This window comes from Drosophila subpulchrella, unplaced genomic scaffold, assembly GCF_014743375.2.
Source record: "Drosophila subpulchrella strain 33 F10 #4 breed RU33 unplaced genomic scaffold, RU_Dsub_v1.1 Primary Assembly Seq354, whole genome shotgun sequence".
In the NCBI taxonomy this organism is placed as follows: domain Eukaryota; kingdom Metazoa; phylum Arthropoda; class Insecta; order Diptera; family Drosophilidae; genus Drosophila; species Drosophila subpulchrella.
This window is the reverse complement of record NW_023665577.1, coordinates 862,196-878,512: the sequence shown is the minus strand read 5'-3', so window position 1 is coordinate 878,512 and position 16,317 is coordinate 862,196. Positions and strand designations below refer to the sequence as shown.

The following is a 16,317-nucleotide window of genomic DNA, read 5'->3' as shown; positions in this document are numbered from 1 at the left end:
TAACTTATCGAAAAAAAAACGGAAAAAAGAGGTCAGCCATATTTAAGCAAGAAAGGAAGTTAACTTCGACAAGCCGAAGTTTGTATACCCTTGCAGTTATAATTATTACATTTAATTCGAAATTCTTTAAAATACAAGAAATTATATCACTGTGGACGGCAGTACACGTAATGGCGAAGCGCGCAAGAGAGCGTGTGAAGACAACTGCTATATATAGCCGCAGAATTGAAAACCTGCAATTATGGTCCGATCGCAACGAGTGATAAACCAATCGAAAGGTTTTGCAAAAACTAAGAAGATTGTATACCATGACTTTCGAAATATAGATTTGTTTGGGAGAAAAAGCGGTGAAAGTGTACAAGTAAAAATTTAGAAATTTGGAGCTGCTGGATACGGTGGGGATAAAAGCCCCCGGCTGTTTAACTAGTTTTATTCTTACTAAGAATACGCGTCGAATGACACCTCATTTTTTGAAATCCGGTGTTTCGTTCAAAAGTGATTCAAAAAACAAGATTTTCTTCTTCTTCCCAAAATGAAAATGTTTGTCCCTTTGTTTGTGGGTTTGTATGCATTCCGTCTTAGTTTTAGGGTTTTGGAAACTCTATGGGTGTATAAAGTAGCTTGAAGTAGAAAACGTTTGTTCTACGACTTTTGGAAAAACCCGCTAGTTTAGCGGGAAATCAAAAAAAAAGCCAGATTTAAAATGCTTATAGTATCTAAACAACTAATGCTACAGAAACGTGCTATATATCTCTGAAAAGATAATTTAATTTGCTAAATACTTTTTATATAGTAAAATTGTCTGAATATAAAAGACTTAGAGTTATGACAAAAAGTTATTTTTTAAAACCACTTTTTGACTATTTTCTCAAAATTGAGTCGAACGATTTCTTTTTAAATTTTAAATCATATAGCCCTTGAGGTTTTGATTTATAACACTTTTTGCCCTAAAAATTACCGTTTGGCAGATATTAAGCGATAAAAAATCCCGCTAGTTCGGCGGGAAATGTAAGAAACGACAGATTTCTCTTGGAATCTGAAACTATACAGCTCTTGAGATTCCAAACTTGTGCTAAGAAAATAGGTTATTGAAGCGATAAGACTTGTTGTGCCTAATTCAAGGTGGCGTTCAGCTAGGATTAGGTGTCGAATCTGTGTGTTTGGTTTTTCAATAGCCAAGCAGATGGGGACGACTCCTCGTCATGATATTGGGGTACTTAAACTCTTGAGCAAAAAAAACTTCTGTTATCAAACAAAAACACCTCTTAACGAGGTAAAAAGTAGTGGCGAACGCGCCTTTAACAAAAATTTCTGATATCAACAATTGTGACGAAAAATGATATTACATTCGATAAAATAAATAAACTATATTACATTTATGTATTCGGCACGCTAAAACAGAAAATTTACGAGTAGGTAAATAAATATTTACTGTTGCGGTCCGAAATCATAAATTTAATATAGTTTATTTATTTTATCGAATGTAATATAATTTTTAGTCACAATTGTTGATATCAGAAATTTTTGTTAAAGGCGCGTTCGCCACTACTTTTTACCTCGTTAAGAGGTGTTTTTGTTTGATTCCCAATAGTATAAGATTATATGTCAAAAGACACCGAAGCTATAATTTTTTTCATATTATTTACCCACCAATTTTCCGACCTTAAGCCTTAAAACTGAGAAACTAGTTTGCGTAGAAACGGACGGACAGACGGCCAGACGAACAGACGGACATGGCTAGATCGACTCGTCTAGTGATGTTAGTCAAGAATATATATACTTTATGGGGTCGGAAACGTCTACTTCACTTCTGACTGAAATCATAATACCCTCTTCAAGGGTATAAAAATGAAAAACAGGAGGACAAAAGTTGTACTTAATTGAAATGGCTTGGTTACCTTATTAAATTGTGTAATAGTCTGTTGTGCTGACTCACTTTTTTCGCTTGAGCATTTAACCATTCAAACTTTTTTATGCGTACACCTAAGAATGCAGTGCTATTTAAATAAAAATTAATTTTAAGTAATTGCAAAGAGAACATGGCAAATGATTAAAAAAAGTTATATTGCATTCGTTGGAAAGTATGTAACAGGTGAAAATAAGAGTTTCCAATCCTATCTCGAAAACTTAAGGAACTAGAGTGTGGTGATCATTGGCGAATCCATAACTTGGTTGTGGGGGATATCAAAAAGTTGGTTGAGTAGAATTAAAAAATTTGGAATAGTTGAGAGTGGGGTGAGGATTAAGGGGAAAGGATAGTTTGTGACCCTAGCGGCTAAACGGCTCGTTTAAATTGCGCGCCGTTTTAAATGAAGATAACTTAGAACACGACAGTAACAATTTGAGTTTTAAACGCCATCAATTGAAGAAGTTGTGAATTAAATTCTTTCAATGTCACATTTGATAAAATATCTTTATTATGTTCGACACACTTAAATGGAGTTCGTTTTTTTTTGCTAATCATTCTTAGTGGTATTTTGCAACAACTCAAAACACTCCCTGTGTTAATAGTTGAAGATAATATTTGATAATACGGATTTGGTTCAACTGTATATATAATTTTCATGGTGCCAGTGATGGTGCCAGTGGTGATTGCACATGTTAACGAAAACTCGATGATCCAAGATGGTATAACTAAAGATAAAATAACTAAATACAAATTTACAACACCGAATTTTTAAGGGATAATGATATTCAGCAGATCAGACGCTTCCGCGTCAGAAAGCTATACCCGCACTTTTATATTAATAAGAAAGGTATAAACAAAAAAACCGAAAAAATTTATTCCATTTGAGAATGAAAGATTGGTGTTCAAAGACTCTAGTCAAATAACAAAATAAAAATTTTCTTAATTATATACGAATAACAGCGGAAGTAAATTTATTACTATTACTACTCCAATCCGGGGCAAGGATAGTTTAAAAAGTATTTTACATTATGCAACTATTCCTGAAAGCTTTGCAATTGACTTCAAAGTGGTGTGGAAAAATTTCAAAGGAACAGGCTTTCCAATGACACCACTATGTGGTTTTGTGAGGACTCTTTATTTATAGCTGCTATGCTTAGTCAAACTTTTCTTACTATCCTAACCCTACTCTTCCCTAATATACTGAGGGCACCACCGTTTTGGACGGATTATTATATTCAGTCGTCACCTTGTTCATACAAACGTGCGCTGCTCGAGAATCTCTCGAATCTACATGCCTAATCCGAAATGGGTAGCTTTTATGGTTTCTGGGATCTCGGCATTCATACGGACGTACGGACAGTTAGTTTTGGGTGGATTGTGGACGTTAGAGTGGAAACACCGAATCAGAAGCTAAGGAACCTAAATATAAAATCACAGCTCATCAGCCTCATATCATACAGTAAATAAGACCATCTCCATGTTTAATATCCATTCATTTGAATTGTTCAATAAGTAATTTTATTGCCATTAAATTACATTAGTTAATCAAGTCATAAATCCATTATTGGAGGATGTTTCTATATTATTAGTAGCTCCGCATTGATCTGACCAGATCCAGTACTATGTTAAGTTGCAGAAAGTCATCAGATCAACCCCCTTGTATGTGGTCTCAAGATTCAGTCCAACCTGGTATCCAGTTATCGTATCGACATCTCCGTGCTCATATCGGCAAGATTGGCAGGTTATTTGACTTTGTTCGAGTTGTTTGCCGCCTCTGGAATAATAGAAAACTGTGCCCCATCGGTTAGAGATTTTAGTCTTGACCTACAAACAACCTAGGTCGCCTCCCAGAGTTTTGTTTATACTTCTGAATGTTTTCATTGCATGGTTGTGTAGTCGCTAAATTGTTACTATCAAAGTTGAGCCGACGCTGATTTGCGACACCTTATCAGACCCCGGGGTGGTATAAAATTTTAATTGACTCTGAATAATTCTCTCGTTTCTTACGATGTCGTGCGAAATGGAGCTAATCTATATACTACAGTTAGCTGGGCGTCAATCACCTCGATATGACATTCATAAAGGTCTCTGATAATAGTACCCTGTGTATTTCCGTTCCTTTTGCCCCCAAAATCGGTAGAAGAATTAAGTTTAGCGTAGTGGAAAAAATTTAGGTCTGAAATGAATATGTTCCAAAAATGACTTGCATTTTAACACTACCAAGTATTACGAGTAAGTGCTAAAATCAAGTACAAACAGTCTTGACTTAAGAACGATTTCATGTTCCACATTTTAAGAATGTTCGTACTGGAAAGTTCTTAAATTAAGTAAAATTTGGATTTAAGTAACGATCAACTCAAAAATGTCCTAACTGTTTATTCTGAAAGTGCTTAGTATATAAGGCGCCTAACTTTTTTTTTCTGAGTGTACGTAAAGGGAATGTGAATAATATTTGTATTATACATTGTTGGCGTGATTAAAAAAGCTCTGTTAAACTGTTAGCCTAAGTATTAAACCCAATATACCAACAAATAATCTAGTAAGGTATGATAGTGTCACATCTATATGATGAAGACTGACGTCAAGCACATTCGCTTCAGCAAACCCAAAACCTACCCAGAGCTGGCGGCAAAAGCGCGATACGCTGCTGGAGAACTGACGACTGCCACAGTCGTCGTCGTCGTCCTTTTCCTTCGTGAGCTCCTTGAGTCGTTTCATCTTCTTGGCACACTCCTCGGATCCGCCCAGGATCTTGATCTTTCTGGTCTGTTGCTTTTCCCGCAGAAGCTCTCGCGGCGACTTCTTGGGCGAAGAGCATTCGGGCGAGCCTCCTTTTATCTCAGTGTCATCATTTTTGGCAAACAGTTCAAATGTCGGGGGTTCCAGCACGGGTTGTTGCAGGCGAATGACAACAGGGGATTCCTCCTGTGGATCCAGTTTATCTTCATGCACAACGCTTAGTATTTTGTTGGCCGATTCCCGACTGACGAATGTCCTATCCCCAACTTTTGTCCTTATAACCTGCATTGGAGATGTAACCATGGAACTAGTGCTCAGGTGACGTCGACCTGTATAGGAGGACATGTGGCGCTTGCCCTGGTTGCTTTTGCCCCTGCCCAAGATCTTATCGAAGAGGTGTTGAAAGAGGCTCTTCTCGACTTGCGGTTTTGGCGTCGGTTGCGCCGTCACTGGTATCTCCCCTGTAGCTTTGTCCAGCAATTTCAGGGCCAGTTCCCCATCATCCAGCTGTGGCTTTTCTTTTTTCGGCTGACTTTGTTCCAGCGGAGCTTTTTCGTCGACCTTAGTTTTTGTTTCATCCATTGCCGTGGGTGCCTTGATTTTGGTTTCATCCGATGCCGTGGGTGCCTTGATTTTGGTTTCATCCGCTGCCGTGGGTGCCTTTACTTTGGCTTCCTCCTTCTTGGGCTTGACCGCTGGAGCCTCTAGGCTGGGTCTGGGCTCCTTGATATCTTCAAGATCGGCTTTGCCCGATTCCACAGGAGCTGGGGAGGAAACCTCCGGAGCTATTGGGTCGTACAGATCGCTGGGTGTTAGCTCAGATGTCGTTTCTACTTTGCTTTTGGTCTTTGAATCCATTTTTTCAAATCTTTTTGGTTTCTGGGTAGACTTCATGAAAGACGAAACTTTCTTTGCTAGATCAAATTTTCTCTGATCAACATTCTTCTCATCCTTGATATCGCTCTCTTTTGACTTGTCCTGCTTTTTCTGTTCATCACCGCTTTCCTCTCGGATAGTCGAATCCAAGTTACTTAGCTTTGCAAAATAATCTTCGCTGAGCTTGTCTTTCTTTCTTTGATCAACATATTCCTCTTCTCGGATCGTCGAGTCTAAGTCGCCAAGTTTTGTGAAGGTATCTTCAGTTTTGTTGCCCGAGTCAGTGCTATCGAGGTGTCCTTTTTCACTTATGGTACCTCCTCCTTTTTTACCGGACCTCGATGAAAGCACGGCCAAAACATCTGATTGATTATTCTTAGTGCATGAAGAGAGTTCTGGCAGAGTCCACCAAGAACCCGGCCTATCATTAAATTTGTCTAGTGTGTTGAACAATTCTCTGACTCTGCCTTCCTCAATTTTAGCCTGGTCACTATCATTGTCTTCCTTAAACATTGCGACTATTTCCTCTGTGGACTGAGCTTTAGGTCTGTCGTGATCTATGTTACTAATTTTATTACTCTTCGCGTTTAGTACTGCATTTGAATTCTTGGAGTCGACCGATGGAGATGCCCACTCGTTAGATTGCGAATTTTTCGTTGAAGGAGGCTGACCTAGAATAAATTCAGTGGGCTTGGTTGCTTTACTGGCGACATCAAATTGAGTATTCTTATTAGACTTAAGTTCGGATGAAGGAACTGGTTTGACGGTTTTCTTAAACGCAGTTGGAGCTTCATTTTTGGGGACGATTTTTAATGGCAATGCCAATTTGGCGCTTGTGGTTGGCTCTATTGAGGTAATATTTTTGCTAGAGGGACGTGAAATGGTATTGGAAGACCTTGAGTTCTTAGGTACCCATATGTTATTTTCCTTTACCAGCGTTTCTATGAAATAAACCTTCTTTTCTTTACTACTTTCGGAGGGTGCCAAAATAGTCTCTGACGTTTTGGTTTCGATGGCAGATGCGGTCTTTTTGCCTGCCAACTTAAAATGCTCCACCCATTTCTGGATGACATCCCTATTAGCCTGCTTTTCCTTGACAGCGTCGACTTTTTCGAATCTCTTTTCTTGAACTTTATCTAACAGCTGGCCAAATTCTGTACTTCTTTCTTTAAGTGTTTCTAAATCGACTTTGATCCCAGAAATCTTGTTTTCCCCAGGCATATTAAAAGTGGAGCTCGTAACCCCTTTACAAGTTCTTGTGCTACTGTTTTTAGACTCAGAACTTCGATTTAGACTTTCAGTATGAGTATTTGCCTTCTCTGTTTGGGGTTTGTTCAATGGACTGGACATAACTTTAAGATCAAGGCTCCCACCTAAACCAGAAGACTTAGAAGCCGGTCTCGGGTACGACTCGATTGAAGGCTGAGATTCTTTCGACTGGATCCTATCTTTTGATTTAGAAGGGTTCGAGTCCTTAGACTGTATCTCAAATGGAGTTACAAAGGAACTTTGCTGCGACAGCAAATCTGGAGACCTCGTTACACCCTGAGAATTTTGATTAGTTGTGGTCGAGTCCATGGAATTGAGCTCTGCTTTAATTGGAGAAAAGGTTTGTTGATTAGGCTGTTCAATAAATTCAGATATGGATGCTGTGAGGGACTTAAGCTCGGACTCAATTGCCAATAAGTTTTCAAATTTGGGATCATCTTTTGATTCAGAGGCAGATAACGAATGATACTTGGGGCTTTCTATAAGATCAATTACGGTAGAGGTTGGAAAAATCTGAGACTCAGATTTTGTTTCGAAATCTGCAGGGTAAAGGTTTGGGGCTTAGCCTTTTGAATTTTCATCCTAGCATTGCTCACCTTTTGTTTCTGTTATCTTAACCGGAGACCCTAACTCAACCACATTGTCTTCAAAGCTCTCATTTTTTCCTAAAACATTTTCCGGAGATCCCGATAAATCTTGGTTATCTGAGCTGCAGACAATAGTGTGTGGGTTTGGGGGCTTGACCTCCGCAGGCGAGGGCTGTGAGCGATGTGGCTGATCCTGGATGGGCAGTACCTTTGGCCGGACCTCGTAGGGCGACTCGGGTCTTTGCTCTCCAGGAGCCTTGGGATGATCAGGCGGCGCTGCTGTCGTCTCCAATTCACCAGCACTGTGGCCTGGCTCTTTGGTTTGACCCTTCACCTCATTTGGGTTCTTCTTCTCGCCGGAACCTCCGGATCGCGAGGAATTGCTGTGCCGCCGGCGTCGCTGGTGCAGTGGCGCCAAGGACGGATGAAGGCAAAGGGGTCGGTAGGAGGAGCGCAGCAGACCGAGGCAGTGGGTGGTTCGGCGACAGGCCGCGATACCGCCGAAAACGAAGCCGGCCATCTGGTTGCTGAAAAAAGGGGGTCGACTGATACACTACCGGGAACTCGACGAATTTAGTTTTTTGGAAATACTGGGTGTCCAAAAGTTAGATTTTGACTAGAGCCTGTGTATTGATTATAGGCGCAATAGTGTACTGTGTTTTCTATGCTACATATATTTATCGGCTTATACAAGTGTTTAGAATTTTTGAGGATTATTGGTATCCCTGGGCTGTACGTGAATCATCACTTTGATGGCGCCACCCAGTCCCTTTCGCGAGGTCTCGAACGCCTTTGCCGTTTCCTTAATGTCAAAATGATGGGTCACCAGTCGCTTCACGTTCACCCTTCCAGATGCTACGAGGGCCAGGGCAGCGGCATAGCTGAAATGATTCTAGGTTAAACAAAGGATCTCGTTTTAGGAACTCTACACTTACTCGTTGCAGTAGCGGAAAACTCCACGGATATCCACTTCACGGGCCAGGGCATTGATCAGAGGCAACTTGACCTCAGCGGCTCCCATGCCCACGACCACAACAATTCCTCCGGAACGAGTGGCCTGCAATGGAATCGGAAATTAAGCTCTACAGTTCAGCTTGACCCTGCTAGATGACCTACAAAGATGGCCAGGCGGGCGCTGCTCTCTGCACCACAGCAATCGACCGACTTGTCCGGCTGACCGCCCATCTTTTGGCGGACAAGTTCCGCCGTCTCCTCGGCGGTTTGGTCCCGCTTCAGCAGGAGCGTGTGGGTGGCGCCCAGCTCCTTGGCCACGTCCAGGCGCTGCTGCAGCAGATCCGTGATCAGGATCTCTGAGGCACCCATGGCTTGAGCTGCCTGCAAGAGGAAGAGGATGTATGATTTCATAAAATACCTTTTAATATTTTTCCATGTGTTTAAAAGTAGCGACTAAAGAGTTTAGATGGCTTTCAGGAAACAAAATGTCTTCTGCGTTATTTTATATTTACTTGGTCTATACTTTATATCTTTGGTAAGATTCTTCCACCTTTTAGGTTATGTGGCCCAGACTTTTACCAAGTGCTTAATCCAATAACAAAATCATTAGAAATGTAAAAAAATAGTTCAGATCATCAAAAAGCTTTCATCACTTGATTTTTTTTTGTGCAAGTTAAATATTTTCTGTGAGAAGTTAAAATTTATAAAGTTAAGTAACATACCATCAGAGTGACCAGACCGATGGGTCCTGCTCCCAGGATGAGAACTTTGGAGCCCAGGGTGACCTCCGCCCGTTTGCAGGCATGCACGCCCACAGACAGCGGTTCGAGCAGGGCGCCCTCCTCCATGCTGACGTGGTCAGGCAGCTTGAAGCAAAAGTCCGCCGGATGCTTGTAGAAGCGGGTAAGGTTGCCGTCGTAGGGAGGCGTGGCGCAGAAGACCATTCCGGGACAAAGGTTGTACTTGCCCTCCTTGCAGTGGGCGCAGTAGCGGCAGGGTACTCCGGGCTCGATGGCCACACGATCGCCAACCTTCAAGGTGGTCACCTTCTTGCCCAGTTTCGTCACCACGCCAGCGGATTCATGGCCAATAATCATCGGCTTGGTCAGCACAAAGTCTCCAATTCGTCCGTGGGCAAGGTAGTGCACATCAGAGCCGCAAATGCCGACACTGTCCATGGCCAGCAGAACCTCTAAACAGGGGAAAATAACAGAAAAACTATTTAATGCTGTGTTGCCTTTATATAAGTAAGCTGTTTTTATTATTTTTATCTCCGCAAATATTTTCGTGTAAATCATGTAAATTTAACCTTGAATCGGTTTGTTTAAGGCAGTGGGGCATGAAGCTGATAGCTTATCAGTGATAAGAAGTACTATATTGAACTGAACGTGAAACTTGTGAAATGTACGAACGGAAAGTTTATTTTTATTACTTTACCTAAATCAAAGCCATATATAACTTACCATCATCGGCTATCTCTGGAATAGGACGTTGTTCCTATTTAGAAGATTAGGTATGCTGAGAACATTAACGCGTCATCATCCTTTTAAAGCTTACCAATCGCATATCCTCAATGCCATGCAGCACTGCCGTAAGATTATCCTTTGCCATTTCCTTGCTTCGATCGAACTAAATATGCACACCAATAACCAGACGCTTGAAAAGCCGATTCGCAACTGAATTAAATATTTTTAACCTTACACTAGTGGACCTCTCGATTCGCGGTTATCAGTTATTAGTCTCTGTGACGTAGGAGACGCTGATAGCGATAGGAATTTAATCGACACCACACCCACCCTCATTCAAGGTCAAATGTTATCACCACTTGAACACAGCTGTTTGGATGCGATTGTTTACATTTGTAGTGCAGTGTAGTAATGTTATACTTTGGATTTGACTAGTACAGAGATACGAATTTTAGTCGCTTTTTAATATATGTTATTTATATCAAGAATAACTTTATATATAATTCACCTAATTTGTTGACTAGTTCTATTTTGAAAATGTAAGTTATGTAACATACTTACATTTTATTATACGATCTTAGCATTTGGCTGAATGTAATTTTTAAGCACCAGATGTGGCGGGGCTCATATATTGATAAGCTATCATATATATATTACCTATCTATATATACAGCGCTTGAAAAAACACAGGTGAAAGTTGATTTTTTTGTATTTTATCAAGTTACTCATCTTGGGAAAATCTAAAATTGTATATTAACCAGTACGACCTTATTTAATGGCAAGACCCTATTTAAAATCCATAACGTCCACTTGGCGTATGAGTAATATTGTTGACATTAACTAAACATTTAAAGGTATTGTTATTTAAAGGAACTTTTATTAGTTAACTTAAACATATATGTTCCATAAGAAAGTGTACATTCTTAAATATGATTTATAATGGTGCTTCAAACTAGATACACATATTTTTCCCAACTTAAGACAACTCTGCGTATAAGTAATATATTTAAAAATGTTGCATTGCTATTTATTTATTTACATTTATCGGGAGGACATTGTAGGGAGATATTACTGATGGTTTCCAACTCCTGACACATCCATTTAGGAATGAAGAGCAGATCACAACACCCCACTAATGTCCTTCTATGTCAGGCATTTACTTCAGTACAAATAGGGGATGTCCTCAATGTGTCATTGCGGACATTTAACAGAACATCAAAAGTGGTCGCGCCATAAATAAGCAGACCCTAACTTTGACCCCACAACTAGTTCCCATCCACCCACACCAGAATCCGTTTGGTTCTCCTGGTACTGAACCATTTGTAATTTTTTGCTCGGACAATAACAACGACAAACAAATTTTAGTCCACTTCTGTTTTATGGCAAATTAATGGAGCGACATGCTGCCCATGTTCGCAATGGAACTTCAGTCCATGCACTCGAGCCTAGCAGGTGGCCCCAGCTTCTGCCCACTCCATCCAAATCCACCCCCCCGGAGGCAGTCCGCCTCCCTTCTTCTTATCAACCTTGGGTTCACACATGCCGAATAAACATGGTTTATAGCGCACCCTAACAGAGGGTATTGAGCAATATTTACATCGCTGTAAAAAATATTTTAGTCAAACTCTTTTAAGTATTAAAGGAATCAACTTGAGCATTTTTAATTCAAATTTTCGATAAAAATCTTTTTTCCACATTAAAAAGCTTTTGCTGTATAAATAAATAGCTTAATTGGTTAAAGTATGGTTTGTATGTATGGTTACATAAACACGTTTCTATGTTTATATAAAAACATTAAATAAAGTAATCAATCTTTACGTTGGGAAACTGATACATAAGTTTCATTATGTCACGGAGATTGTAAGATATGAAGTTATATCCTTTGCAAAAAATTGATGACAGCTTCGCAATTTGTCAAAAATTTTAATTACTCTAGTCTAGGGTATTCAAGGTTTTCAGTCCCTGAGAATTGTTGTCTTTTTGTTTTAGTTGTTGCTACTGCCACTGTCACTGATGTCGATTTTGTGCAGGCAGGATGTTTAGGGTGTTGCTTTCTTTTGGCTTCGTTATGTGTTGCCAGGACGGGCTAACATATTGGACATTTATTATTTTTCGTGAGTGTTTTTGCTCGTCGAGTAAATTATGGCGGTCCAATGCGGGTGGATGTGGACCAAAGCTTTAGGTCTTACCAGAGATGAGAAGTACCTGGTTCGCTGTGTTTAGGTACTCACTTTTAAAACCCTTTAATTCCAGCATTATAAAATCAAATCAAATAATACAGAATACATTAATTCACATTTATTGCAGGAAATCCGTCAAGACGAATCATTTTTAATGTGTTGATGATTGTAAGTAAATTTAAGAGTAAGTCCTATAGACTAAATTATTAATTTTAAATTTCAATGGCAAATCGTATATTGGTTTGGTACCTCAATGGAATATAGAAGCTTTCCCATCACTGACCCTTTGGTGCCTTATTTTTCTGGAACTCCTCCCTTACGATATTGTTCTCCCCAGCTGCCACAGTCTGTCCGGTTTATACCCGCGAAACGTTTAGCCGGCTCAGATTAGATCTATATTAGTTCCGTGCCCAGTGATAAACCCTACGGAATGGAATCGGATTCAAATAAGAGCGATGAAGGGTGGGGTTGAGTGGGTGGCGTAGTGTGGGTGCGGGCGTGGCAGTGTTGCAGGCGTGTTAAATTAATAATTGCATAAATTTTACATGTGCTGTTGCATGAGTTATGAACGAAACGGCATAAATCGCGAATAATGTGCACACTGGCCGTGCGAATATTTATGGGCGTGACTGTAAATCATCAAACCATAAACGCACTTGCAATGCCAACACCAAGCGGCCACTATATGCACCGATCCTCTCGACCTTTTGTGCTCTTTCTATTTGGGGTCGGTCACTGAGAAAATATGTGGTTATATAAAACACAATTTACACTCCATCAAATGTTTAAACCTCAATTTTAATGTTCATATAAAAATATAACACTCAGGGTTGTCTTTCAACCTTATTTCCCAATAAAATCAAATCACGGTGTCACAGAAACCTTTCCAGGTTCAAGTAGACGTAAACGAAAAATATACCAAGCTCTAAAGATTCTGTGTCCCTGTTGGTTTTTAATGTTTTTCAAAACAACCGTACCTCAAATTTTAAATATAATTTAAGTCTTTACTTTATCTTAGAAAATTTGATTGATTTGTTTATTTATGACGAAAAGAATATTTATATATAAACTTTTTTTAATTTTACTTATAAACATTACCATTTTTAACATTACCAGTAATTGAAAATTTTTGTAAAAATCTTACGTTAAAATTTGTTTGTACTTGCTTAAAAAAGGCCCCGAGTAGCTGCAAATGAAGTTATTGTACAATGTTTAAATTGGTGCTTATCAATTTAATCCTGACGTTGGTTGTTAAAATCCGAGGAACTCTACAAGTCGAACCAGTGTTATTAAATTGTTATGCCAGTTTTTGTTCGTTTGGCTGGCGTAATTCCGTTTGCCATTTTAAATTTTCGAAAACTGTGCAATGACAAATGCGCAAACTTAATGAAGTCGTATAATTGTTAAAATACGGTTCTTAGCACAAACATTCATTTTAAGATGTTGAAGATATATTTTAAATGAAAATGAATTTCTTTACAATCTTATCAATAAGTTATCAATAAAATTAAGAACTTCTGTTGGTATTCATAGTTAGAAATAGTAAAAATCGTTTTCGAAAAAATATTTTAAATTTAAATAAAATGTGAGCCGTTTTTCTGCAAATGTTGCGATCAGACACTTAGTTTCGTCTGAAGCCCAAAACTATGCAATGTTGTTTCAGTTCTGCAGTATTTTTCCACAAGCGGGGAAAAATAAATAAGCCAAAGATGTTGTCTTTGAAATATCCGCCGTTACTGTCTTTGTCAATGAAGAACTTCCGGCAGCTCTCGGCCATTAGTCTTAATACACGCATGGAGATGAACCGAAATTTGCCCAATAAAAGTTCGATGCCATAAATTAAGGGCGCATCCTGCGCCATGTCCATGGCCCCGGGCCAAGGATACGAAGGATGCGAAGGATACCAGGCGCCAGCTGCCGGACGGAGGGGATTGGGTGTTGGTTGTGGCGCGTGGAGAAGGTGTTGACCAATGGAGAATGAGATATGCGATCAGTAAATACGTTTCCGTTTCGTCTGCTAATACACTTCCGCCAGGACTCGGCTTTAATTCTTAAACACCCGTCAGCTCCTGAAGCCCCCAAAATAACAGGAGATACAAAGTCATTACTCTCAGCTGGTGTGCTGTAAACTCGCAACACTTTGATGTTTCAAAAATTATTTCATTTTCTATATCCTCCACTCCAGCTGCAGCAGAAAAAGGAGCAGGACACTCGGGGAGAACAGTGGAGGACAGGACGCGGGCTTTAGATTTATGGCCGGGAGCCAGACAAAGTGTCTGCGGTTCGGTCAGAGCCTTCAAGGCGAATTCTGCGGGCCTTTGTGTATCGTCCGTCCCATCTCGGTTGCAAACTGCGCTTTTCCCCACTGTTTGCCGAGCAGGAAGACCGGCAAAAACTGCACACAAGTTGAGCAATGGTGGAAACTTGGCCGGGTCACATGTGAGTCAAAGTAACCAAGACATAACAGCTGAAGGGGAAGATTGGAAAGTCAAGTTTTTCGCAGCCACTGGCGCTGCATCTCTCAAGACGAAAGTGCAGCGATGGCAAAAAAAAGTGCGACCGGATGTCGGAAGTACTCCATTCAATCTGCAAACAAGCCGCAACTGCAGCGAAATGAGATATTCGTTTTTTATTTAAATTTTAAGGCGGCAGAAAAACATCCTTGTCTGGGATCCTGTGTCCACTGTTGCTCTTAGTTCCGATGCTCCAACAGAGAAGGAAATTTAATATTACGTTGTCAATAATAGATGTGTATAACAGAACGGGTTAAATGATACAGTCATAGATATCGTTTTAGATAGGCTTCGTTATAAACTTTTGAGCTCAATAAATCAATTAAACAGTTTTTAATTTATATTTTGTGTCTGACAAGAGTATTATTTTTATTAACAAATATCCATTCAGAAATTGGTTGTATTCTCAGCTTTGTTCTCATTAAAAACTGCCATAATTTTAATAAATTATTGGAACAAATATTTTTCTCTCTGTATTGTCTGTTGGTTCTTCTGATGATTTTCATTTTGCTGCACCCAAGTTTTTCACTGCTGCTGAGTTTTCCTCTGGTGCTTCCGGCGCGAGTAAGATGAATGCCTCGCCAACGACAACACGATGACGCCAATAGTTTTTCCTTTCTCAGCTCAGTCTCAGTCGCAGCTAAGTTTAGCTTTTCCGAGCTCAACTCAGCTTGTGGTCTCCGAGTTTTGTTGATCTAGGGAGCCAAGAAGGGTTTCTTCTGCGTAACTGTTTGATTTTGCGAAAGTTTTCTCAAGTATTCAAATAATTTGTGAATTTGTCAAAAGCGGGATACCCAAAAAAGTAGATAAATTATACTGAAAGGAAATACTAAAATAACTCTTGAATTCATTTTCACACAAAAGTGTGTTCCTAAGATTTTGGAACATGGAGTACACACATGTATTATCTGTTTTTGAACAATTGATTAAAGCTGAAAAGCAAAGGCATTTTATAAAAAAGGTTGATATGTTATCAATGACTACATTATTTTAATTGTCCCTGTAAGACCAATTTTCTACATATTTGTTAAGAGTCATGGCAATGCTAAAAACTCTAAGGCCCGTTTTCTCATCAACTAAAGGTAGGTTCAACCCATGAAAATGTAAAGAAAAGTAAAGCCTTTAGTCTGTGTTAGGCCTAACATAAGGACGATAGAATATCTTAAAGCACAGGTAAAAACCGTAGTACACTTTTTGGCGACCGCTTTTTCGGTAATTAACTGTAATCTTTGCGATTGTTTGGGATAATTGAACATATTGAACAGCTGTGGCAACCCCAAAATATTCCTTTAAAACATTTAATAGTCTGTTAGCAAAACAATCAGCCAGTTTCAACCATCAGTTCATATAAACCCATAAACTCATGGTGACTTTGGCTCGTTAATTCACACATCGCCGATATAAATTAAATAAAGTGTCCCGAAGAGGGGGCGCCCACTAAATTAAAAATGATATAGAGAAGGCAATTTACACAGTCATCGCAGGCATTGTCAGGGGAGCCGACAAAAGGAGAACTTGCCTAATTAATTTCCATTACAACGTGCCATGGGTTGCAGATTTTCAAGGGCGCTAAAAATATATATTCTAAAATATTCGGTTGCCAAGTTCCGCGATTAAATTAAGTGACAGGGAACTAAATCATTTTGTCGCGTCACAATTCACACTCTCAGAAGTCAAAGGATGATGTGAAAGGGAGATATACTACCCGCGGAGTATATGTATATCCTGGTAGGCGTCTTGCAATTTGTCTACTCTTTTTGAAGGGTTGCAAGAGCAAATTTCACTACTCGGCACTCAGTGAAATTGGCTCATTTGCATTCGAAA

At 39.6% G+C, this 16,317-nt stretch overlaps 2 protein-coding genes across 3 annotated transcripts; both read right to left on the bottom strand.

Moving 5' to 3' along the window:
* Nucleotides 1–3,404: 3,404 nt before the first annotated feature.
* LOC119560450 lies at nt 3,405–8,038 on the bottom strand. 2 transcript variants are annotated; one of them, XM_037873898.1, is made up of 3 exons: nt 7,390–8,038; nt 4,526–7,332; nt 3,405–3,683 (listed from the first exon to the last, which is right to left on the bottom strand). In XM_037873898.1, the coding sequence occupies exons 1-3, from the start codon at nt 7,898–7,900 to the stop codon at nt 3,630–3,632; spliced, it is 3,372 nt and encodes a 1,123-aa protein (XP_037729826.1). In that variant the 5' UTR covers nt 7,901–8,038; the 3' UTR covers nt 3,405–3,629. The 2 variants fall into 2 exon arrangements, with proteins under 2 accessions (XP_037729826.1, XP_037729827.1); XM_037873899.1 differs by having other exon boundaries at nt 3,405–3,699; nt 7,390–8,037.
* On the bottom strand, nt 8,032–10,010 carry LOC119560451 (sorbitol dehydrogenase). The gene is made up of 6 exons (XM_037873900.1): nt 9,892–10,010; nt 9,798–9,831; nt 9,057–9,526; nt 8,497–8,715; nt 8,316–8,437; nt 8,032–8,261 (listed from the first exon to the last, which is right to left on the bottom strand). Exons 1-6 carry the CDS (start codon nt 9,943–9,945, stop codon nt 8,078–8,080), a joined length of 1,083 nt encoding a protein of 360 aa, XP_037729828.1. The 5' UTR covers nt 9,946–10,010; the 3' UTR covers nt 8,032–8,077.
* Between the last annotated feature and the right edge of the window lie 6,307 nt (nt 10,011–16,317).